General features: G+C 46.1%; 1 protein-coding gene across 1 annotated transcript; it reads right to left on the reverse strand.

Moving 5' to 3' along the window:
* Positions 1-387: 387 nt before the first annotated feature.
* TRPV5 (transient receptor potential cation channel subfamily V member 5) lies at positions 388-25,146 on the reverse strand. Its single transcript, XM_032761994.2, has 15 exons — positions 25,019-25,146; positions 22,053-22,150; positions 21,762-21,884; positions 21,132-21,269; positions 20,726-20,824; positions 20,395-20,570; positions 19,790-19,936; positions 17,252-17,464; positions 7,382-7,468; positions 7,180-7,256; positions 6,754-6,919; positions 6,511-6,577; positions 4,365-4,633; positions 1,381-1,487; positions 388-699 (listed from the first exon to the last, which is right to left on the reverse strand). The coding sequence occupies exons 1-15, from the start codon at positions 25,144-25,146 to the stop codon at positions 405-407; spliced, it is 2,190 nt and encodes a 729-aa protein (XP_032617885.1). The 3' UTR covers positions 388-404.
* Between the last annotated feature and the right edge of the window lie 24 nt (positions 25,147-25,170).

Below are 25,170 nucleotides of genomic sequence, written 5' to 3' on the forward strand. Positions count from 1 at the left end.
AAGGGCCACAACCTCTATGCCATGCCTGGCTCTTCCCACATAAGCCCTGGGGAGCCAGAAAAGCCTCACAGCTTACTGCTTTCTAGGGTCTGTGTGCGGCAGAAGAGAAACGGTCCTGACATTAATCTAGCATCCCTGCCTCACGTCTTTAGTTGCCAACCTCCTTTTTCCTGAGATGTGGGACTTGCAAGAGCCCAGAAAATATGTGAGACAATCGATGATCATTGCCCATTGCCAGAAATTCTGATGTGAAGTGTGAGGCATGACCCTTTAGGGATTGTTCTGTCTCACTCTCCCATGATTAACAGGCACAGAAGTTAGACACTTGCATAGGCAGAGGTCTCCGTCTCTGTCCCCGCCCCCAGGCCAACCGGGAGTAAGGTCAAGAGTGACAGCAATGCTAATCAAAAATGGTAGACCTCCTCTCCATCCCCGTCACTAAGGTTCAGTCCAAGATTCAAGTGCCCCAGGGTGTTTTGACGAAGGATCTCCCAGCCTCGGTGACTGCTGCTCTGGGACACGGTCCGGGACAGGGAGGAAGTTGGAAGAGCCAAGGAGGCTCTGGCTAGAGTCCCACTCTCAGCCCCAGAGGGCTGTTTCTCAGATGGATGCTCCTGGCCATCCTCCTTGTCTGAGTTCTTGAACACTTCCACATAGCGAAGCACTCGCAGAGGATTCTGATCATTGTGGTTCTCAACCCTGATGAGGGGAAAGGGGAAAGGACTCAGTCCAGGTGGGGAGAGATGGACAGGGGAGAAGTAGAGGTGAACATTTAGAAAGTAGGGTCAAGAGGGAAGCAGAAATAAGGGAGCAGAGTTGAAACAGGAAGAGTATCTGGGATCAAGTGAAGGGAGGTGATCGGAGGGCAGGCTCACCTGGGATAGAGATAATCGAGGCTGAGCAATCAGGGCTTGCAGGGTGGTAGATGCACACAGGTGTGTGTGTGTTTGTGTGCTACTAATACGTAGGAATGTGAAAGAGAAAGCAGAGCCAACTAATAGATAAGTGTGTCACAAGGATGACGAGATGCAATTCAGGAAGTAAATTTGAGGACAGAGGAGAGTCACGCCAGGAGATGAGGGCAGAATATGAAGGAGGAAGTTAGATCTAAGCCAAAAGTACACTGGACATGAAGGTCAGCTCAGAACAAGGTTACAGCAAGTCTGGTAACCCATGCGGACGTCTAAGCACGGACACATGCACACAACCTTTTACACGTGGCTGCCCTGAGGTACACGCAGCATTCTTCGTACCCCTCCACTTCAGCTCCAGCCCCCTCCCCTAGACAGGTTAATGCAGGCTCTGGGATGCCTGTCGGTCACCCTTGCTTCCGTGGCCTTATACACATCTGCAGCTTTGCATGTGCACACCGTCACTCACCGCAGGAACCAGCGGTCCCCCAGCCCGTACTCGCACCCACAGATCCCGGAGCGAGGCCACAGGCAGTGAGGCAGCTTCCGCTCCAGCATCACTGTGGTGGCCACAACCTGGAAGGAGGCAAGAGATACGGGAAGAACTCTGAAAGAGCCATGAGGTTCAAAGAGGCACTGAGGCCACTGATAAAGGGAACCAAAGGCAATCTGTGAGATAGGACACTAGAGGTCAGTGGTGAGAACAGCCACCTATTCACCCCACAGCCTGTGTCAGGCACCATGCAACCAGCTTCACTCATCAAGAAATGAGAGAGGATTTTTTGTGAGTGTTTTGAATAAAATAGTCGCATTACTATTCACTCATGGAAAATGAGTCACTCCAAACTAATCTCAATTTCTTTTTCACATAAAAGCCACAGACCAATTATCTTGATTTAAATAAAATGATTAAAGAGAATCTCTATGATCTTGGGGATGAATTGATACTGTTACTGTTCAGGGAATTTTCAGCAAATTAAATATCCATATCTTTAGAAGGAAAAGGGCTGATTAATGACTGCAAAGTTGGCAGGGAAATTTCTGTAGCAAGTCCACCACACGTTCTGTCCTTTGCTCAGCCCTCATTAATTACTTAGATGAAACGTGGAAAACAAGCTTATCAAATATGCCTGTGACACAAAACTGGGAGGGATATGTAATATGTGGGGCAACAGAAGCAATATAAAATTATCTCACTAGATTGGAATGCTGGTGTAAAATCATTAACAAGAAATTTAAGTAAACCAAATCTAAGGTCCTGCATTTACATTTAGGAAGCTTAGATAAGTGAGTCATAGAACAAAGATGTGGGAGTGCTAGCTGATCACAAGCTTAATAAGGGTCATTTGTATATTTGCTAAAAGAGCTGACTCTGCTTTAGGTACCCTTAGCATTATGTCCAAGTAAGGAAAGGCATAGTCTTGCTTTGTACTGTATTGCTCCAATCATACTGGGGACTATTCTAGTTTCAAAGGAACCATGATCTATTAGAGCATGGACAAAAGGGTGCAATCAGAATAGATCAGAACCAGGAAGGCTTCCTAACTGAAGGAGTGGCAATCTTCAAAATAGCAAATTCTTCACCTCATGTTTTTCTACTCCCTGTTTTCCTCATTACTCCACACTTCTTTCAGTTTCTTAATTGCACCAAGTTCCCTCCTAGCTCAGGACTTCCAGTCATTCTGTGCTCTTACCCTGGAGAGCTGTTCTTCTTTGCCTTGAAAGAAATGTCTATTGTTCCTCCTGAGCCATCATGCAGCCCCATCCTTCCCCGGGTAACAGCACCCATTTTTCATTTAGGGAATTGCTCCCTCATCACTTTCAGTGCATTGGTTTGAGTGGACTGGGTTTCACACAGTTCTGCTTAATTAATCTATTTTTCCCCAAACCTCCCCTCCACCACCATCACCAACACTTCCACTGTCTAGTCCTTGGTCTTTCCTTAGATTCAGCGATGTGCCTATGACCCAAATGTGTTCCCATGAGATGGAACATGGAAGAATTGGCAGGGGTAAAGATGTTCTTTTAAAGCCTGCAGTTTTGCCTGGCACCAGGAGCCTCACAGAATACAACGTGAGTGGGGCCCTTGGAGCTGCGTGTTGCATTGCACATCCTCATTCTTTTTAGAGTTTGGAGCTTCTAGAAATGATCTCACAAACACGATAGGAGAGCTTGCCTTAGAAGAGAGGTCAAAAGGGAGCCGAACAGAGGAATGGATGTAATGTATAAGATGTGGATCTGCATTCTAGCCAGATACCTCTAAAGTTAGTTTAATTCTCTAAACTTCCCATTTACGAGGACTAACAAATCCTCTTCCCCCTGTTTAAAAATCTACACGTCTGTTTGAGTTTGGTTTTCTGTCCCTGTAGCCAAGTCCTAATTGCTACTAACCTTGACCTTCATCCTTTTCCCTCCTTCCTCTTAACTACCTGGTTCTTGCTCACCTTTGGGTTCTCATCTTAAATGTTGCTCCCTCAGGAAAGCATGTCTTCACTTCCCAGTCTGATTCCTCTGTTGTATCCTCTTCCTAGCACCTTACATTCTCTATGGCACTTTTGCTGCTGTAATTTTACAGCTTTTTGTGAAGTCATTCACTTCATGCCTGTCTTTCCAACTAAACCGTCAGCTCCATGAGGGCACATATGGTGTCTGTTGTGTTTATGCTCATGTCCCTAGCTCCTAGGCATTTGCCAACACATAGCAGGGTCTAAATGATCATCATTAAATGAATGAAAAGTCTAAGGGAAAAATGATGGCTATATTCAAATATTTGAATGGTGCTTACATGGAAGAATGTGTTCTGTGTTATATGAGAGGGAAAGACTGGTGCCAAAGAATGAAATTTTAAGAAGATAGGTTTTAGCTCAATGCAACATGAATGTCTAATAACACAATCTTTAAAAATATGGGAAAACTCCCTTCCTCCCAACCTCTACCTGAATTTGCAAGATAATAAGGTCCTAATCAGCATTAAAGATGATATTGAATGACCTTCTGACCAATAAATGATTATTATGTTAAGTAGGAGGTCAACTTGAGGGCCATTGAGGGTCACTTCTAATTCTAATATTTGTCAGTCTATGGTGATGTAAAGAAAAGATCATATAGAAACAGGGATTTACAGAAGCAAATAAAAGATAAGATCCAAATTGAAAACTGGAATATACCAGAGCAAGGTCACTTCTAGTTCCCACTGGACTCAAGGATCACTCCTAGGTCTACTTTTCCCCTGTGAGCAACAACCCTACCTCTTGCCACTATCGTCCATTTAATCCTCCTTCTGTCCCTTCCATTTATCCACATGTACCTCAGGTTTACACAAACCTCTGCTGAGGTGACAGCCTCACTGGGTTTTTCTGTGACTCTTTTAACAATGATCCACCATAACATTTTCCACTTTGATTTTTCTCTCCATCCCCTGCCTCTCAGCAAGACTAACACAAATAAACTCACCTGGGCCCTCCAGAGCTCATCCCGTTCCTGGGCCACCCTCCAGTGGGTGTCACCCATCATGGCAATGAACAGGTTGAGCATGAGCAGTGTGGCAATGATGGCGAAGGCGAAGTTGACAATGCTGAACATGAAGGGCAAGTCCACATCGTAGTTGGCAGGTGCATCAATAACCGTGAGAAAAAGCTCAAAGGTGCTGAACAGTGCCATGGGGTAGTCATAGAAATGCCCCAGACTGGTTGGGTCCTCTGTCTGGAAAATGATATAGAACGCTGCTCCGCCCAGGAAGAGGACATGGAGATGGGATAATGGAGTTATCACAATAAGCATGGACATGGTTAGCACTTATTCTATCTCTGATATATATATATATATATATATATACACTTGCACGCATGCACAGATAATTACACACTAATAAATGTAGTTTCCTGTGGAACTGTCTAACCCTAAGATGTCCTATGATTACGTTCACCACTCTGGGTAATGGTCATGGTAACAGTCATTTAACAACAACAAAATTGTATGTGTGTGCAGTGTGTGCGTTTGTATGGATAATGGATAATAGGTCACCTAACTGGTTTTTACATTTTAGAAAACCAAATACTTAAAAGGCAAGTTATTACAAGAATGCATGGAATCCTCAACAATTTTTAAAGAACAGAACACATGAACAGGCTAAAAGAAGAGCCCCTTTTTAATCTTGATGGCCTCTAGATAACCCTCCATCACTCTGACCTGACCTGAGTGAACCTGAACCAACATAGGAAACGGATTCTTGCTCAGGGTGGAGCCTACTGGCTAGCAGTGAGCGTAATGGAACTTCAGGACAGCGCTAGGCTGCTTGAAAGCCTCCTCTCTGCATGGGGAGCTGAAGCACATTCTGACAGCAAAAACAGGGTCTATGACAAAGCATTGCCTCCTTGTTTATTTAAGAGAAAAGCAAGTGCAATGGCCAAGAAGTGAATATTTAGAGAGTTCTGGACAGAGGACATCTACAGAAAGCCACTCTGCGACCATCACCTCATTTTGTAATCTGTGTTATGTATAGATGTAGATGGCCAGGGAGTGGGAGCAAAGGGTACATAAGGGCTTGGGGTGGAAAACTCCAAACAGGCAGAACACCATGGTTTTACTCTTTCACATTTCAGATTTTGGTGGGGGTTTTGTTGTTGTTGTTGTTGTTGTTGTTTTGTTTTGTTTTGTTTTTGTTTTGGTCTGTTGTTTTGTGGGAATCCCCATTGAACGGGAAATCCCTGAGGACAGTAATAAAGTCCTCTGCACGGAGTCATTGCTTTTTAGAGATGGGGGGATCCTTAAAGTTTACCTAGTGCCTCTTCTTGTCTAATGGATGATCAGTTGCAGACACTGAGGACTGAATTTGAGCTACTGGCCTTTTGCTTTTCAGACCTGGGCCTTCCTCTTTCTGCCCCTCCCTAAGGACTCTCTTCTGCTCCTCCACCCATCCTCTCCTTCCCTCTAGCTCTCTCCACCTGCCTGTGTTTTCCTGCTGTGCTGTTCCTTTCTTTTGCTTCCTGGCACTTTCACTGGCTGTGCCTTGACTGGATGCCTGTGTGTCCCTGTTCCCCCAGTCTCTCTTCACAACTCTTCTTTTTTGTTTTCTCTGTCATCTTCAAATTGTCCAAGCTGTTTTTCTGCACCTCCTTTTTCTAATTCTTTCATATTTTTCTCAGCTTTAAATGACCACATATAGAAAAAAAGCAAGTTATATGTTGTTGAGTGCTTTATGTTTCCTTTTCTGAATTGTAAACATAGGAGAGTTAAGCATGGCACTATCTCTGTTTGTCCACATGGTTTTCTGAGATCCATGACTGGCCAGTCTTTCCTGTTTAATGCCCTGTTCTCACCAAAAGTCTTTTTCTGTCTCTCCTTTAAAGATCTTGCAAGGCAGTTAGTGAACATAAATGTTATTGGCCCTGAACACATGGCTTTACCTTCTAGGCCAACCTGAGTGGCCCCTGGTCCTATAAATATGGGTGTGCTTTTAGACTTACCTTCCAACAGGAAAAAAAAACAAAAAACAAAAAACAGCAAAATGAAGTGCAAATGAGAACTGAGAGCAAGAATGAGAGTGAACTTTCTGGAGAACTGGATCTGCTGATCTAGTAGAGAGGGAATGGTGCCTTACCAGAAGCAAATCCCAAGATGACCACAGCCATCAGCCAGCAGAAACGCATTAGGTCTCCAAAAATCATCTGCAGGAAACAGAGAAGGGAGAAAGGGTGGGATGATTCCTTTTCCACTGCCTTTGAGTACCTAACGCTAACAGATCAGGAGGCCCCCCTAGTTCCACCAGCTCCATTCTACCTCCATCCCTCTGTCTGGGAAGGTCTTGTGCCTGAGGCAGAGGAAGCTTCGGGAAAGCACTGACCTTCTGGATCATGATGGTGAAGGGACCCAGCATCTGGAATCCTCGAGCGAAATACATGACACTGCACCAGCCCAGCACCAGGGCAAAGGACATGGGCACCACCTCCCCATTGGTGTTGGTGATCCGCATCACCATGGTCACCAGCACCAGGCAGGCATAGGTGATGCTGGTGGAGCAGAAAGCAGAGAGTGAGAGACAAGCTGGAACTATTCTAGGTCCCTACAGCACAGTGGTGACCAGGGTGGTACCCAGACACTCAGGCTTAGTCTTTACACCTAAAACACACATACAGTTATACCTACAAGCCCACTGGAGAGAAGTCCTTGGATTAAGAGTGACCTGAGGCCTAGAACTCAGAGAGTGAACTGGAGACAGGAAAAGATTCTGGTAAGGAAAGGCAGGGGGCTGGAATGAGGAGATACTCACATGATGACATGGAATGGCCCCCCAAGAATCGTCTGTCCAAAATAGCGAGAGACACCAACCCTGAAGATGTCTGGGATCTGGGGAGAGGACGGCAAAGCAAAAAGACAATGTGGACTGCGGTTCAGTCTGGGCCTTAGATGGGATGGGCTTAGTCTGGGCCTTAGATGGGATGGGCTTAGCCTGGACCCCGCCTGCACCTTACCTCCAGGAGCAGGATGATCACAGCCCCAGCGATGCTCACCAGCTCCCCCACCAGCCTGATGATATCTTCACGTGTCTCGTAGGCCTCCTATGTGGGGAAATTCAGAAGAAGAAGTGCTTTCTGATGGGCAGAGAGTCAAATCCTTTTGTGCAAATGATCGAAAGCTGCTAAAGTCCATCCAAAATAAAGGAAAGCTCCCCTTCCCACCAGCATCACCCCACCCCCATTGTACTTGCCATTGTGGGTAACTCTGTGACCAGGACAGGAGTCTATGTATCCAAGGTTTAATAGATGTCACATATGCTAATGTCTTGAGCTACCTTCTAGCAAAATCGCCTCTCTATAGATGCTGTAAGCAGAAATTTATGATGTATATACTGAGCAGCTGAGAACATATTTCAGAGCATCAAGTGAGCCAACAAGAAGAGGTATTAGTGGCTTGGGATGGTCTCAGCTATGTGGAAAGCCCACCTTTTCCAACCTCATCATGGCTCCTAGTGGGAAGAATACACTGTAAACATATCACAAAATTCAGGTTCCCTCACAGGCCCAGAATCTACTACCTCTAGTGAGACCTTGAACCATTCATGGAAAATCTCTGAACTTGAGGTTTTTCATCTGTAAAACGGAGGCTACAGTGCTTACCTCCAGAGTCATTGTGAAGCTTACATTAATGATATATTTGCATGAACTTTATAAATCATAAAGCACTATAGATATATTCACTGTGGTTTATTATGATTTGACATTACAGAAAAGAGTAGAGAAGGGGCTAGAGACACTATGAGGAAGGGTCCCTGCCTATCCTGAGCAGTAGTTGTAGAAGGTATAGTCCAAGGGTCAAGGTGGAATGAAGACCACCCTACTTCAATGCATGTTACTTCACGGTGAAACGTACGCAATATCACAGATGTAGTGCTAGAATCCTACATTAATTATCCTTATGTTTTTGAAGTTATGAGCTCACTTGAAAACATAATAAAAATTGTATATCTTCTTTCTAGAAAACTGTGTTCACATGTAGACAATTCCCCCATGATATTGCACAGATAATTTCAACACATGCAAGCAGCCTTTTGACTTTTGGGAGCTCTGTTGTCCAAGGTCACATCTCCAAATAGTGCACCCAAGAAAGGAGTTGAGAGTCCCCTGGGGCCAGCAGGAAAGCTGATGATTTGAGCCGGGGAGAATGTGATCCCTCGTTAGCATAAGGAACGGCAATTATCCCTGCTCTGCTAATCAGCTGGAACCTGTAAGCATCTCTCCAGACGCTACTGCAGCAGCACACTCACCTGCCCAGTGAGAGGCAGTGCTTTTAACATAGGGAACCAAGAGAGACTAGGAGAGAAGCTTCTGTCTGTGTGTCTGGAGAACTCTGTGGTCTAACCACCTGTGACCAGACATCAGTCAACACTTTTTTTTTTTGGCTTAAAAAATGGTATGTTCTGTAAACTTTTCTGACATTTATATCTCTTGAGAAACTGATAAATTTTATTTTATCATATAATAGCAAATTTCTTTTTTTACTTGCTTCCAAAGAATTTCAGTTTTTTTATTTTTGTTTTTGTTTTTTTTGTCCTCAGCTCTAGCAACTATCTTTGAATTCCTTCTCTTCTCTCCTGAAATTCAGTTCATGGACTGTCTTCTTTTTCTTTATCTTAATGTTTCTATAGCATCTGTCTTTTATTGTAAAACATGCCAACTCCTTCACAGAGTCAGGTAGTGAGTAGGAGGATAAATAACAAATACATTATTTCAGAAACAAAATAACATTGAATATAGAAATAACTGCATCTATGCCATATATGTGTCTATAAAAAAATTTTATTTTAAAAATGTTGTGTCTTGATTCAATATGTCTGAAAAAATGCTACCAATCTTTTCTTGGCTCAAGAAGAAAAGGACTACATGTAAGTTGGTGAGGACGGCTGTGAAGATCAGGGTGCCCTTAGAATCCAGCCAGGGAGTCACAGCAGCCATTCCTTCAGGAGATGAAAATGTGAAACCCCTCTAACGCTGGGGACAGTTTTGGTCACCAAATTCTCCTGCTGGGGCTTCCTCTCACCACTTCAACAGATTTCTTTACACGTACGCATTACTCTGCACAGATTCACTAGTGAGTAACGGAGGTGTTCAGAAACCCCAATTTTTTGCCTCTGCACTGCCTGAGATCTGACTAACCTAGAGTAGCTGCCTCCAGCACTTTGTCCCCGGGGTCCTTACCCTTAAGCCAGGCTGCAAAGTGCCACAGACTCCTGAGAGCCCCCTTCCTTGCTGCTCTACGAGACCAGAATACAAACCCTTCTGTAGGATTTTGTTTGCTTTGTTTTATAAACTAATCTCTCTGGAAAACAAAAATAATATATGTGTGTAAAAGTTGCAATAAAAGTAATGATAATATTGGGCTTTTAAAGCACTTTGATTTTCTTTAGATTTTCTGGGGAACTCCAGTGTTTCACACTGATGTATGATGTTAGCTCCTGCTTTAGAATAGATACTCTTTGCAAAGGTGAGGAAGATTTCAGTATTTCAGAAATGGAAAGGGGCATTATATTGGAGTGATAATAGGCTTCTCTTTTAATTAACCACCCTTGCAACCCTAGAATTAAACCCTAAGCCCAAACTGGTAATGGATGTTTCTTTTAATTTTTAAAATTTTATTCTTTGGGAATTGCATTCAAGATCTTTTTTCTAGATCGAGATGCTGATTCACAACTCTCTAGATTTAGGGTCCTTATGAAAATATTGTTGCCTGGTTGTGTTTGGCAAAGTAAATTATCAGGGCACCCATTCTCCAGTCCTACTCGTTCAGTTCCCAATTCTCTCTGACATGTTCTCCTTTCCTCAGTTAACAGAACTTATGCCTTAGGGCAAACCCATGCCATCTGCCATCTAGTTTACCCTACGTCTATTTCCGCTCATTCAGCCCACCCCGCACAATGCTGCTGAACTGACCTTTCTAAAACACAGATATCATCCTGAGACTTCTTTGTTTAACATCATTCCTAGCTCCCCAATGCCTTCAGAATAGAAATGTAGGAGAGGTGGCAGTGGAGGGTGCTCTTTAATCTTTATCATCACAGAAATTCACTAGATAATGTCTAAATTTTATTAGCAAGTAGAGATAGAAGCATTTGATTACAGGGATGCGGAGGTGATGACGGGAAGGAAGAGCTAAAAGAAAGAAAAGCTAGTTGTCCCCCGTTAGTAAGACACGGGTGAGAAGGAGGGGCTGTCCAGGGCGCAGTTGCTCTCTCTCAGATCTGCCACTTGATTTGTAAGTCATGAGCACGATGTACATCATTTTCTTTTAATTAGGAAAGCTCACTGTGAGATAAGAATTTAAAACATAAAACCAGAGTGCCAAACGTGATGTACAAAACCCTCGCTGCTACGGCCCCTGCCTTGTGTCCTCATACCCTGTGTGAGCTCCAGCCACATTGAGCTATTGGGGTTCTGGGTTGCTAAGTTGGGCCTCTGCACAGGCTATGACACTTTGTCAGAATGCCTTCCTCCACCATGTTGACCTGGCTCATCCTCACCGATGCCTCAAGACTCAGGTCAGGCCAACACTCCTCCTGGGCCTCCTTTCTTGCCCCTCCATGCCCAGGTCATGTGTCTCTCCTGGGACATGTGGGGCTGCTGTGTATTGACAGCCTTCTCCCAGCACACTGAAAGTGTCTGGGTACCCCATGTCTCGCCAGTAGTCTTAGAGCTTCCTGAGGGCAGGGATGCCTCCCTCCTACTTTTTATCCACAAATGCACACAATGTGGTAGGCAATCAATTGGTAAGAAAGGAAAGAAGGAAGGAGAAAAAGGAGAGAGGATACAGCAGGTGCAAGCTGAGCATTGCCTAACAGATGCAGAAGGGTGGTAAGGAGGACAGGAAGCGGGGATTCAGAGACCTACTTGGAGGCCTAAGAGGAAAAGAATGACAACTAATTGTGCTTTTCTGAAATTTTCAGATTCCTACATCAAGATCATCTAAGCAGGCCTGGCTAACAATGCACAGAGAAAGTACTCCAATACATCTCTTTAAAAATAAATATCATCTAACAATGACTGGAAATTTTTACTCCACAACATGGCTTGCAATTTAACGAGTCGTCAACAACCAAATCCCCTATGCAGGCTGGCATTTATACGTCACCGAGAATTGGCCTAATGAGATTTTCTCTCACTTCCCAGCCAGCTGAGTTCATTGCCTGGAAGGAAATGCCCAGAAGGAGTGGGCACAGCAGTGCCTGGGGCACTACTGCGTCGTAAGGGCCAGGGATGTACTATGTGGAAAGGATGGGGAACATAGGCCACCCCAGTGGGAAGTGGGAAGGCCCCAGGACCAGTTGTCAAGCCCAGCTCTAGACTTTTTTCCTCCCCATGATCCCAGACTTGCAAAGGAGTGAAGTTCTCGGAGAAAGCTCTGCTAGCTCTTACAAAGAGCTTCTCTGATTCCCTAACTGGGCATGAGTTCCTAACCAGGACTGCCCCTCAGAATCAAGTGGTAAGTCTTTGTCACAGCACGCATGTCCAGGCCAACCCTGGGTTAATTTGGATCAAGAACCTGGCATTTTCTTGAAAAGTTCTGTAGGTGTTTTGGACGTGTACCCCAAGTTGAGAACCACTGGGCCATAAAGAGAGAGAGAGAGATCTGGTTCCCATGTAAGTCAAGCTGCCTTCCAAGGGTTAATTTCATGTCCCAGTCTCTGCATTTTCTCAGAGGGATTGGCTTGGGAGACTACCCCTTTCTTCTGAAGAGTCTTCACCCATTCCCACAGAGTTATGACTTGCCCTATATGCCAGTAGGTTAACCCCATCAAAAAATAGTGCCAATTATCAAAACTGGAGAGGAGCCAGTAGCTCAGTATCTGGGGGTGTGAATCCTTCTATATCTGATCCTCTCCCACAGCACTTCTCAAGTGCCTCTCATCTTGACAGGGAAAGATGAGATGTGTAGATATAAGTGAGTGTGGCAAGCCCTGGCTAGCCAATAGAGAAGACTGGGACCTAGCACATCACTCTGGAGGGAGAAATGGCCTTGTCTGGTGTTTAAAGGTGAGGATTCTGAAGGGAGGCAGACTTGCAGGCCAATCCTAGTGCTGTCCTTGCTAGCTCAGTGTCTTTGCCAAAGTATTCAACCTCTCTTGACCTCAGATTCACCATCTTTAAAGTGGTGATGATTGTATTTACTTGTTAGGATTTCTACGAAGATTAAATGAAAGAATAATGCTTTGTCACTCAAAACATCGTGCACAGAATCACGACATTGGCCTCCCCTGGAAGCTTGCTGGAAATGCCAAGTCTCAGGTCCCACGCAGCCTTACTGTCAGAATCCACAGTTTAATAAGGCCTCAAAAACACTGATGAATGCATGTGAAGGGCACATGATCAGTGCTCAGTGGATGTTATTTTTACCTATCAGGCTCCCTGGTTCTCCTCATCTCTTTCCCTGTCTATAATGTGCTGTGCTTATTCCACCAAGAGTTGGTTAGGACCCCTGAACAAAGTTGTATAGAGTTGGCAATCAGTTGCTTTTCAAATAGCAGTGGTGCTTTGAGTTGTTCAGAACTTATGAGGGATGATGATGTGTGGACAAATAGATCCCACGGACTGTGATAGGTAGAAGATGATTTTTAAAAGATGGAAACACAGTAGGGATGATTTCGCCTTCAGTAAGTCTCCTGATGCCAATCCCTTCCCTCTATCTCCCTACTACATTCCTAGGCCAATCCACCATTTTTTAATTAATTTATTTATTTTGAGACGGAGTCTCACACTGTCACCTGGGGTGGAGTGCAATGGCATGATCTGGGCTCACTGCAACCTCAGACTCCCAGGTTCAAGCGATTCTCCTGTCTCAGCCTCCCGAATAGCTGGGATTACAGGTGCTCACCACCATGCCTGGCTAATTTTTTGTGTTTTTAGGAGGGATGGTGTTTCACTATGTTGGCCAGGCTGGTCTCGAACTCCTGACTTCGTGATCCGCCGCCTCAGCCTCCCAAAGTGCTGGGATTACGGCCTGAGCCACCGTGCCTAGCCAACATTATCTTTTGCTTGCTAAACTGTAATAGTCTCCTGACTGGTCTCCCAATGTCCTTCCTACCACCCCCCACATCTGTTATTCACCATGCAAACAGAGTAATTTTTCTAAAACAAAAATTACTCTGTACATCCCCCTGTTTAAAATCCTTCTGACTTCCCATTACCCTGGGGATAAAGCATAAAATCCTTTAAGACTATATAATTTGAGAAGGATCTGTCTGGACAACCTCACCTGGAGGTACCCACCCCAGCTCTCTGTGCTCTAGTGAATCTTCTTTCAGTTCCTAGACTTTGGTGAGGTTATTCCTGCCTCGAGGCCTTTGAATATGCATTCTTTCTGTCTAGAACTCTCTTTTCACGTTGAATTCATACCTAGATCTCAGCTCAGTCATCTTTCTCAGAAGCAGGCTCTGGCCTCCCAGAGGGACCAGGCCCTTGTTATAAGATTTTTTTCCCCACTCTGTGCTTTTCTCATCATAAGAAGAAAATAACATTGATGCCAACAGTCACAGATTATAATGAAGTATCTATTTGTATGATCGTTTGATTAATATTAGCCAGTCTTGTAGACTCCAAGAAAGCAGACATCATGTGTGTTTTGCTCAGACCATGGTTGTTGAATTTCCAGCACCTGGAACAGTTGTTTAGCCTGTATGAGGCTCTCAATAATAATTTATTTAATGAATAGATTAGCAAAATATTTCTGGGAAAGAGAAAATCAAACGAGGGCTCAAGAGAATCTTTTTCAAAAGTCAAAAAGGAGATGTGACGAGAAATTTGAACCCCCTGCTGAACAGTACTCCGGGAATCTAAATGACCAGAGTGGTGGGCCTAAGACTGGAAAGGCAGAGCTGCACTGACCTCAAAGATGGAAGCCAGGGGTTCTCGACCTTGGCAGAACATTTGGCTCACTCAAAGAGTTTCCTAAAAATACCAAGGCCAGAGCCTCAGCTTCAGACATTCTAACTTGTTAGGTCTAAGGTGTAGCCTAGGAGCTAGTAATTTTACTAGCTTCCTAGGTTTCTAGTGTGCAGTCTGGGTTAAAAATCACAGATCTAGCAGGAAGTAGGATTTTCCTAAGGTCAAACAAGTATTAAATTTCAGAGTTAGGGCTAAAACCCGAGCTGCTGGACTCCAGGACTTTGAGCTTTTTACTCACCTGGAAACCTAAGAGAACTAGTACTATAGTGCATGCTGCTCTGCCTAAACCAAGTAGAAATATATGGAGATAGGAAGTTAACTCAAATTAATAGAGTTCTGGGAAATCTCTAGTAAAGCAGAACTTTCATGGCTGAGCAATGGGGCGTCTTAGAGTCATTAAGATAGCCCCCAAAATGGATAGAAATAAACTAACTCCAGCTTTGCAAACATCAGCTTTTGTGTAGTTTTTGCTACCTTATACAGAGGAATTTGTTTTCTCTCATCTGTTCTGAGATGGTGCTGTTGCACTACTCTCATAAAATCCCAGATATTAAACTAGAAAGGATCTTAGGGGTCATGGAGCCCAGTGATTTCCACAGATCCCAAGAGATCTGCAGAGGAAGTCCTGAAGTGACTGAGATCCCTGTGATCCCAGAGTTATCAATATAATTGGACAGTAAAGTATTCATTCACCTAAGAAAAAGCTCCACCAGCTAACTAATATGTCAACAATTGCATGAGTCAAATCAAGACACTGTATTTGTGCATTTTCATTTTTTCTAAGACTTTCAAGTAAGAAAACAGTAGGAAAAAAAGGAATTTCCTATTATTTAACAAATCTGGTGCACTGTGAAAACAGAATCTTTCAAATCATGATGATAAGTTTAGGAGCCCCTGATCTAATCCAAATGGGCTTACTACTGAATAAGAACATAGTCATCCCATAAATCAGGGCCAGGGCTTAAAGCATAGGGACTTTTCACTAGCGTTCTTTGTTATCTAACCCCTTCCAGCAGCATTCTCAATCCTCTTACCCACCCACTTCTCCACCAAGAAAAGAATATCTGAAAGTCTAAAGTCTTCTCTTTGAGCTGAAGTGGCTTTCACTGAAGCAGAAGGCAAAAAGGGTAAAAATGTCAAGGAATAAGAAGGAAGGCAGAAGAGAGAAAGAAAGAAGGATGGGTCAGGTGTTCAGCTATAATTATGCTTCTGAGTCCTGAAGCAAAGAAGGCGATCTTTTAAATACAGACTGTCTGGATCAAAGAAACTTGTTTGTACATAACTAGCCCTGTCCCAAAGAGAAAGAGACACACAGGAAAGAGAGTTTTCGTCATCAGTGGCTCAGCATTGCCCACCTTTTAACCCAGAGTCTTGTCTACATGCGAAATGCAGAAAATCTCCAAGTAAGTTGGAGACAAAGGAAGGCTAGAGAAGACATATCTGAGGAAATAGGGCCAGGAGCATTGGAAAAGTCCAGCCATCCCCACCTTGTTTGTGTTTTCGCAATTTCTAATCACTCCTCCCTCCACTTGCCACCTCCTGTCCTTCTTTTCCTCATGTCTCCATGCCAGGGACAACTTTTGTGCCCAGATTGAGATGCATGGAACACAGCTGCTTCCAATGTCTCTAACACATTCAGGCTTGTTTTCCCCAGGCAGCAAGACCTACTTGGTGAGAGGCAGTGGATCTGGACACATGACACACTGTGTGTGTGTGTGTATATATATGTATATATATATATACACACACACACACACACACACACACACACATATATATATATATATATATATAAAGGCAATTTTAGAAACAGGAGAGATGGAGTGTCTCTACCTAGCATGGGGTTCACTGGGGCTCTTTGCCCTGTTCTTTCTCTGTGCATACCACTGTCTTTGGACTAAACCAACTCAGGATTTTTGCTTCTTAGCTATAGAAAGTTTATATTCTCTTTCTGACCCAAACTACCCTGCTTCCTAGTCCAGGCTGAGCTATACCTATGGCTGCTCTCTCCTGCATTGAGATAAATCTCCAATCACTCAGCTCTCACTTGCTTTGCAAAATTATTTTTCCTGGTCTTTTGCTTTCTGCCATATACCTACATCACCTTCTGTGTATTTTCAGCTCACCAGGACAAAAATTTTAGAAATCCACAAAGAGTCAACCCCTCAAATATAGCTATATTTGTTAAATATATATACTCGGAAGTGCTCATTAGAGTCTACCCTTTCTGTTGCACGAAAAGGAAGGTTTACTTTCTTCAACAGCAGATTTCTATATTTACTCTGTACCTCGAATCAGTCCTCCTCCTCACCCTAGTTTTCCCTTGGCCACCACAACACAGAATGGCAGGCCCACAACAGTAAATGGAGCCTCAGAGAGTATTTACTTCAGCCTGATACCCAATCCAGACATCCTTCTGCAGAGTGTCTGACAGGCAGTCAGACAGCTGACACATTATTCCCATGGGCCCATATAGACAGCACACAGAAGAGGATGCAGGCCAGCAGGGCTGTGTGTGTTGCCCTAACACAACAAAAATGGACTCAGAAATGGACTTGGAGCACAATTTTCCTCCTTTTGAGCAATGGTGTTTACCTTGAACATCCCAGTACACAACCTTGATACTTTTTGTAAATTACCAAAAAATTTCACAAAAGCACAGGCTTACTCATGCCAAGCACTCTTTCAAAGTTTGTGTGAGAAAATCCACAGCTCCCTGGACAAATGCTCTTGTGCTCATTAAACCCCATCTCTGGCATCCTGGTCTCATGTCTAATTTCTACTGGGTGTTTAGGAGCCTACACCTGCTGGAACCCAGAGCATGGCATCGTCCCTGAGTAGCATGGCTTCGTTTCCAGCACCATCACCCCATGACGCAATTCCCTCTCATCCCCTTCCGAGGAGAATCACCTGTAGTAGCTTTTGCTGGAGGATGGTGATGTCTCGAGAATGAGTGCGGTTGCCACCACGAAACTTAAGGGGGCGGTAGACGCAGCATGTGGTGAAGCAGATCATGTAGAGCAGGTACAAGGCAGCCATGATGCAGAAGTACGGCCGGCCATACTTGTTCCACTTGAAGCTCACCAGCTCCTTCACTGGGGTCTGTTCCAGAATTTGGCGAGCCTGGCATGGAAGTAGAGTGGAACTTGGGGTGACCAACACAGAAGGATGTTGTTTATCCCACTGGGGGCCAGAAGAGGCAGGGCAGCAACCATCACTCATTCAGCTTGTCAGTCACTTCTTTGATGGACAAATAGTATAATTCTTGCATATGGCTGGGCCTTGTGCTAATGATACAGGTAAATGATTATAGCAGTAAACACAAGGTACCATAGCACCAAAGAGGATTTAAAGGATGGGTAGTAGTTAGATGAGTAAAAGGAGAGTTAGGAAAGATCATACCATAAGCCAGCAGCAGTTGCCAGGTCAGGAAGGTCTGAGAAGCCATTGCCCATTTGCGGTTGAGATATGGTTGGGGAGAGGGGAGAATCTATTGGGAGTGGTAGTCAGAAATGATAATGACTGAGGAAGAACAGGGCCAGATCATCATGCATCATAAATGCCAAGGTAGGAGGTTTGCATTGTTTGTTTTTTCTAAATATAACAGAAAGCAACTGGGGAGTTCAAGGAGAGAAGTGGTCAGATTTGCTCTAGAAGTATTATTGGGCTGGAAAGAAGCAATGGAGGTTACAGGCAGTAGGATGTGGCAGGGTGGGATTGTGCTCTGATATAAGCAGCCAGTGAGACGTTAAAGATACACAGGAGAGGGGATGATGGATGGGAGGAGGCATCTGAGAAATTAGAAAGAGGCAGATTCAAAGCACAGTAGAGTGATTAGCCATTAACAGCACGAATATCTTTTCTATTGAAGCTGGAGGGGAGGAGAGAGACAGTGGGCAGTTTCCAGACATGCTTGGCAGTGTAGGGCAGGAAGCTGAAGGATCCCTAGCCAGAAAGCCCCATTTTTGTCCTAAGTCAGGAGTCTATGTCTTCTGAACTGCAGCTGAAGGTAGTGAAGGATGTGAAAGGGGGCTAGAAAGGAAGATTTATGGAGGAAAAAAGCAACTGACCCAAGACACATATGAAACCTGCTGGAGAATATTGAGAATAGCTTAAATCAAAGACCAAGGATATATGGTGGTGAAATCCACACAGTGGGATTGTGCTTTTAACACCTAAGAAATCCTGCTCAAAGTGTATCTGTTTCCAGGGATATTCTCTGAGGAAGATCTCACAAACTGGCCACTCAACCTTTCTTCTATTCATTAGTATTAATAATCATTCATGTTTTCTGGCTCTATAAGGGTTCCTGGGAAATTGTCATGGGCAGATAAAAAACAGAAAGCATATCTTGGCACTCTCATGGAGCATCTGAAACCTGGAAGTCTTTTCTCCTCTCTACTGCAGTCTTCAACAAACTTTCCTTTCCCTCACATCACTCAATCCAGCATTGCTGAATGGTCTATATGTTGCTCCCTCTCTAAAAAGTTGTTTTTTTTCTCTCATCTTCCTGGTGACTCCCAATTCTTCCTTGAAGATCCAGCCCAAGCATTTCCTCTGTGACATCTTCTCTCATCTATCCAAGCCAAGTTAACTCTACCTCAATGTAGCTGTCTGCATGCATGGTACACACAACTATTATGGCATATGTCATACTCTGTTGCAATTATTCAGAACAGGGAATGAGAATTGAGGAAGCTGATGAACAGGAACTGTGTTGTATTTATTTCTGTACTGTTTTTTCTTGTGCAGTGCCTGACATACAGCAGGTGTTCAATATGCTTGTATTAGTCCATTCTCGCATTACTATAAAGAACTACCTGGCACTGGGTAATTTATAAATAAAAAGGTTTAATTGGCTCATGGTTCTGCAGGCTGTATGGTTCTGGAGAGGCCTGAGGAAATGTACAATCATGGCAAAAGGCCAAGGAGAAAGCAGGCACATCCTACATGGCCAGAGCAGGAGGAAGAGAGAGCAGGGGGAGGTGCCACACACTTTTAAACAACCGGATCTTGTGAAAACTCACTATCACGAGAACATCAAGAGGGAAGTCTGCCCCCATGATCCAATCACCTCCCACCAGGACCCTTCTCCAACACTGTGGATTACAATTTGACATGAAATGTTTGCATTTGGACACAAATGCAAACCATATCAATGCTGAACCAATGAATAAATATGAGGAAACAGTTCTTATTTGGAGTTTCTCATCTGAAATGTTAAAAGGTGAAAGGTAGGCAGAAGGGACTGGAGCTAAGCAGACAGACAGGGGACTCAGGAGAGGAGTGTGCATTGGACTTTTCCCCATGTCCCAGGAGACTATTCTCATCTCCACCTATTACAAGGCTGGGAAGTGTCTCAGGCCCAGGATCTTAGTAAGTGGACAGACTCTGTGCAAACACTAAATTCCCTCACATGACAGCCCTGATCCTCCTTGGCATCCATACCTCTCGTTTATCAGAGGAGACCACAAGCTCTAGGAAGGACAGCTCCTCTCCCCAGGAGTCGATCTCCGTGAGGTCGTAGAGAATGGAGGTCAAGGGTCCATATGTCCACTGGATGTGCCTCCGTTTCTGCATCAGGTGCTGGAACATCTGAGAGACCACCAGGATGAGTCAGGGGGCCAACGTGTGAGAAGGTGGTCGAGGAGAACAACTCCATTGGATGGAGCCAGTTGCCCACCCCTTGAGACAGACAGACAGTGGGAATCAGCAAACCTCTGCATCTACAAGCTTCCCCTTTTTTGTCATCTTTCCTGCTCCAAAACCCCAGAAAGTGCAGAAAGAAGAAAATAGGCAAAGGAAGCTAGAGCTTTGGGTTACCATAGCACATGCATTATGGTGAGGTTCTCAAATCCTCTTGAGGCAAGGAACATGAAGCTGAAGATTTCAGTGATGGAATAGGAAGCAAGGGACCACCATCCCTTTGGGGAGTTTGGGGGAAAAGAGATTTTAGAGAAAGGTGGGCCCTTCACCTCTGTTTCTCCCAGGGCCAGCGGGGATAGGTTGAGGGTCATTAGAAAGACACCTCAGGGATGGGGAGCGTCTCTCACCACAGTGTTACCCTCCACTCCAGCCAGCTTGAAGGGGGTGAGACCCTGGTGATTGGGCACAAGGTCCAGGGGCTGCAGGTGGTCCCCATGCCCGTCGTAGGACAGCAGCAGGTTGTACATCTGGCAGGCAAAGGTTTTGTTGGGCTGGAGGATGAGGATGTGTAACACTGTGTTTCCTGGGGAGGACGCAGGGTATCATGTGGCCACTGGCCTAAAGTCCCTGACATCCCCATCCCCACTCAGGGGTCTTCCTAAAGGTCCCAGCTCCACTCCTTACCCTGCTCCTCACTCCCCACAGCATCCCAGCTCCCCTCCCCATCCCAGCTCTTACCCAGGGAGTCCTGGGCCCTGATGTCGGCTCCATGTTCAATGAGCAGCCGCACGATCTCCTCGTTGTTCACACAGGCAGCAAAGGACAAAGGGTGCTCCCCTGTGGACACAGAGAGATCCATGGCAGGAGAGTACAGGATGGCAGGATGGGGTGGGCAGTCTCCCCCAAATAATGGCCTCCTCCTCATCCCCCACGTCTCAGCTCTAGGCTGAGGGAAATTCATCCAGCAGAACCAGACGAAGGAATCGTCGGGGGAATGGGCCTCTGGCTTAATTAAGCCCTAGAAGGGCTGCCCCTCCCAACTGCCTGACAGATGGAGCTGAAGGCAGGACCCTCTTGCCCTGGCCTCCCTCTGCCTTGCCCGCCTCTCCAGCCAACCATCCTCCAAGCCCAACCCTGCTCTCACCAAAGTAGATGAGGTTGTGGGGACTACGGCGGAAGGCAGTGCCTGTGGCTCTGGCAGAGACACTGGCCCTGCAGGTGAGCAGGGCACGCACCAGGTTCACGTTCTGGTTCACAACAGCGATGTGCAGTGCAGTCTGACCTGGCCCAGAGACAGCCATCATCCGGGTCTGCCTCTGTCCCCAGTTCTCTCAGGGACACAGCATCCCCCACCATCCCTCTCAGGAGGTTCCTGATAGATCTTTGCTAGACTTCTGCCCTGGGCTTGGCAGGGTGGCCTGGGAGTGAGAGCAATTCATCCCTCAGGCTGCCCTGCTCATTGCCCTACCCTTCAGTTACTGGGAGCCAGCCGGGGATTGCCATGAATATAATCATTCTCGTGTTGCTATGAGAGAAAGAAATTGAGATAGGTCCTACAGGGACTATGGGAGGTTTGAAAGGAAATGCTAAATGAAGCCACAGATTGGTAAAAGCCAAGACCAGGACGTTTGCATTTCTCCCAACTCAACGGAGCCCATCCTCCTGACCCTCCATCAACCCACCCCAACCCATCCTTCAGAGGCCAATTTTAAGAGACAACAGCACACCGTCCATCTCAAAGTTTCCACCTTGAATTACCATGTAGGCTCCTTACCTGCAAAAGCCTCACATGTGGTGGGCTCAAAGACCAGCTCTGGGGCAGCCTCCATCAGCACCAAGGCCGCCTCCAAGTTGTCATAGAGGGCTGCTATGTGCAGTGCCGTCTCCCCCAGGGCTCCTGGATTGGAGTAAGACAGAAATGTTAGACACTTTTCAGATTCCCTTGAGGAAGGGGCCTCAGGCTCCAGAGACACCCTCCAAGGCCCTATTTCACAAACTCGAAGGCTTGGGGAGGAGGAGTAGGTTCTTCTGCCCCCACCTCCATCCCATTAAATCCGGATCCCACCTCTTTGTCGAACGTCACAGGTGCGGTCCAGTAGAAGTTGCCTAAGAACAGACAGGTCATTTTCCTTGGCTGCTCGAAGCAGTGGAGACTCTAGAATCCTGGGGAAAAGTGAACGTGAGTTTGGAAGAGACAGTCAGAGCAGAATGAGGCCAAGAGCAAAGGGGATCTAAGACATTCTTTAAGACCAACGTGACTCACACAGTGTGCAGTGACAAATTGGAAAGAAGTGCCTACTGGACTCGAATGACCGAGGGTGGACTTGGGCAAGGGTCAGCCCCAGGGCCTTCCTTGCAATTCACATCATGGTGATTCTCCTGTGAGGATGGCCCTTGAAGTTCTGCTGGAGGGGAAGAGTTAATAGGAAGAGAACCTGTAGTCTGGAAAGAGTGGTCTGAGAGTCTCTAAGGAGAGGACCCTAGGCTTGGCTGAATTCATCTAACCTGAGTAACTGTCTCAGATCCTGGATAGTTGGAGAGCGGGACAGAGGGCACTTCCATCTGCGGTCCCCCTGCTCCTGGGCCTGCTGAATCTACTGTCTTTAACCAAGGGGAGTTTGGGAGACCAAAACAGAAAGGGAGGAGGAATGGACCGACTGCTAGATCTTTCTTAGGCATTTTGAAATTTGTGAAATTTGTGAGGCACTAAAGTTCTGACTACTCCCTCAGGCTATTTTTTTTTTTTTTTTTTTGAGACAGTCTTGCTCTGTTGCCCAGGCTGGAGTGCAGTGGTACGATCTCAGCTCACCACAGCCTCCGCCTCCCAGGTTCAAGCAATTCTCGTGCCTCAGTCTCCTGAGTAGCTAGGATTACAGGCACGCACCACCACGCCCAGCTAATTTTTTGTATTTTTAGTAGAGATGGGGCTGTGCCATGTTGGCCAGGCTGATCTCGAACTCCTGAGCTCAGGCAATCCGCCTGCCTCGGCCTCCCAAAGTGCTGGGATTACATTGCGCCCAGCATCCTCAGGTTATTTAGATACAGGTCCCTGCAGGGGGTGGAGAGTTGTGGGGTGAGTTACGGGGTGTCTGTTTCTTCTGCATTATACCCTTAGATGCAAAGGTCTAAACAGCTTGTTTATTTGGGTGTCTCAAGGTAAAACAGGTTGAGCTATTCATTCTACAGAACCTCTGTTAATCTTTGCTTCTACCATACCCAGATTTGAACCCAGCAAGAGATAAAGCTGGAGCCTCTCCGACTAGACATATGTGTATTGGCCCCAAAGGCAAGCACATGCTGTAGGGGGAAGAACAGAAAGGACAGGCTGATGAGTGGCTCCTCTGAGGTCCCCACCTCCAAATCCCTCTCTCGAATAGCCCCGGGAGCCAGGGCGAAAAAGTGTTTTTATTTCATTTATTTATTTTTTTTGAGATGGAGTCTCACTCTATTGCCCAGACTGGAGTGCAGTGGTGCGATCTCGGCTCACTGCAACTTCCGCCTCCTGGGTTCAAGTGATTCTCCTGCCTCAGCCTCCCAAGAAGCTGGGACTACAGGCGCCCGCCACCATGCCTGACTAATTTTTTTTATTTTTGGTAGAGACGGGGTTTCAGCACGTTGGCCAGGCTGCTCTCGAACTCCTGACCTCAGGTGATCCACCCACCTTGGCCTCCCAAAGTGCCGGGATTACAAGTGTGAGCCACCACGCACAGCCAAAGTGTTTTCATTTAAAGAAGAAACTTTTAATCTAAAGGTGGGGCCTGGGTTTACCTGTTAAGGCAGTGCTCCTCGGAGGGGCCTTTGTGAGGTGTCAGTTCCCTGCCCCGTCTCACCCAGGGAATCAGTCCCAGGGAGCCCAGTGTCCCTGACCAGCCCAGAGTGGTCAGGGCTGAGATTGCAAATTCACCCCCATCCTGAGGCCACTGCACAAAGTCCTTGCCTCCCTGGCCTCTACCCACTGCCCCTCTGCAGAGGGTCCAAGTTTGGGCTGGAAGCTCGCTTTCTCAGAGACCCAGGGGTCCCACTCTAAAGCAGGAAGGTGAAAGGTTCCACTGGAGGTATTGGGTGGGGAGATGAGGAAGCAGAGGGCTTGCCAGTATGAGGGCTCAGAGGTACTTGGGACCAGGCCCAATGTAAACTGCAAATGCAGGACCCCTTGTTCAAAATTATTAAGAATTTGAAGACGAGGACAGCAGGGCACTGAACCAAGCACAGGAATCTTCTGGAGTACAGGGGAGCCCTTTGTGACTGCTAATGTCTGCTCACCAACCTCACCCCTCAGGCAGCTCTTGGGCGGGAGGCAAGCCCCAAAACACTTGGAGGCAGAGGCAACCCACAGGATTCGTCCCTGCCCCAGCTGCTCTTCCTGGGACTGGACCTCAGGGCTAAGCCATGAAATGATTTACCTGCAGGTGTGCTAGCCCTGCCTGAACTGAGCGCTCTCCAGGAGCAGGCACAAGCCTCATTCAATCTTTATGTCATTGGGACCTAGCACCCCTCTGCACACAGTAGACTCAATAAAAGGCAGATGGACTGAACTCAGAACCCTCCAGTGTCACCTGAGCTGCCCTCCTCCGCTGGTCAGCACCCAGTGTTACACCAAACAAAGCTCTCCTCCCCTTTCCCACACAATCCACTTTCATTCAAATAAATGGTGTTTCCTCATCATGCTTCCACCACCTACAGGAGCGCATCCCTTCTCCAGCAGCTTGCTTCTGCCTGCCCTCCCCATCCCACACACCCTGGCTTCTTCCCTCTGGTCCTTTTTGGTCCTCTCACTCCCCCTTGGCTGTCATTCTGCCTCTGTCCTTAGGTCTACCCTCAAAGATTTTCCTGTGTGGCCCAAAGCCACATCCTCCACCACCACCAAAAGGGGCCACCTGGGATTCTGTAATTGGGTGGGCTGGAAGGAAAGAGTGTGTCCCAGTGACTGGCACTGAATTCTAGGGTGCTGCATTCGGAAAGCAGGCCCAGGTGGGTCAGAGGGTCTGAGGATCATGGCGGTAGGGCCACGGATCCTTGTGGGAAGCCTACCTCTTCTGCTGCAGCATATGAAGCTTGTCCAGGTGCTGGTCCCAGTCTTGTTGTCTGACCAGAAAGGAAGGCAGAAGTTTCTGAAGTTGGCTCCCGTGCCTTTCTGCCTTAGGTAGAAAACCCCCCATGTCTTCTCCTTGCAGGCACTAGCA

Source organism: Hylobates moloch, unplaced genomic scaffold (assembly GCF_009828535.3).
Source record: "Hylobates moloch isolate HMO894 unplaced genomic scaffold, HMol_V3 SCAFFOLD_1, whole genome shotgun sequence".
Lineage (NCBI taxonomy): Eukaryota > Metazoa > Chordata > Mammalia > Primates > Hylobatidae > Hylobates > Hylobates moloch.

Coding starts and splice junctions, on each gene's coding strand:
- TRPV5 (XM_032761994.2), bottom strand. CDS start 25,146: ATGGGGGGTTTTCTACCTAAGGCAGAAAGGCACGGGAGCCAACTTCAG. Junction 6,920..7,179: donor GGGCCATTCCATGTCATCAT/GTGAGTATCTCC, acceptor CTGCTCCACCAG/CATCACCTATGCCTGCCTGG. Junction 4,634..6,510: donor CATCTTGGGATTTGCTTCTG/GTAAGGCACCAT, acceptor TGGGCGGAGCAG/CGTTCTATATCATTTTCCAG.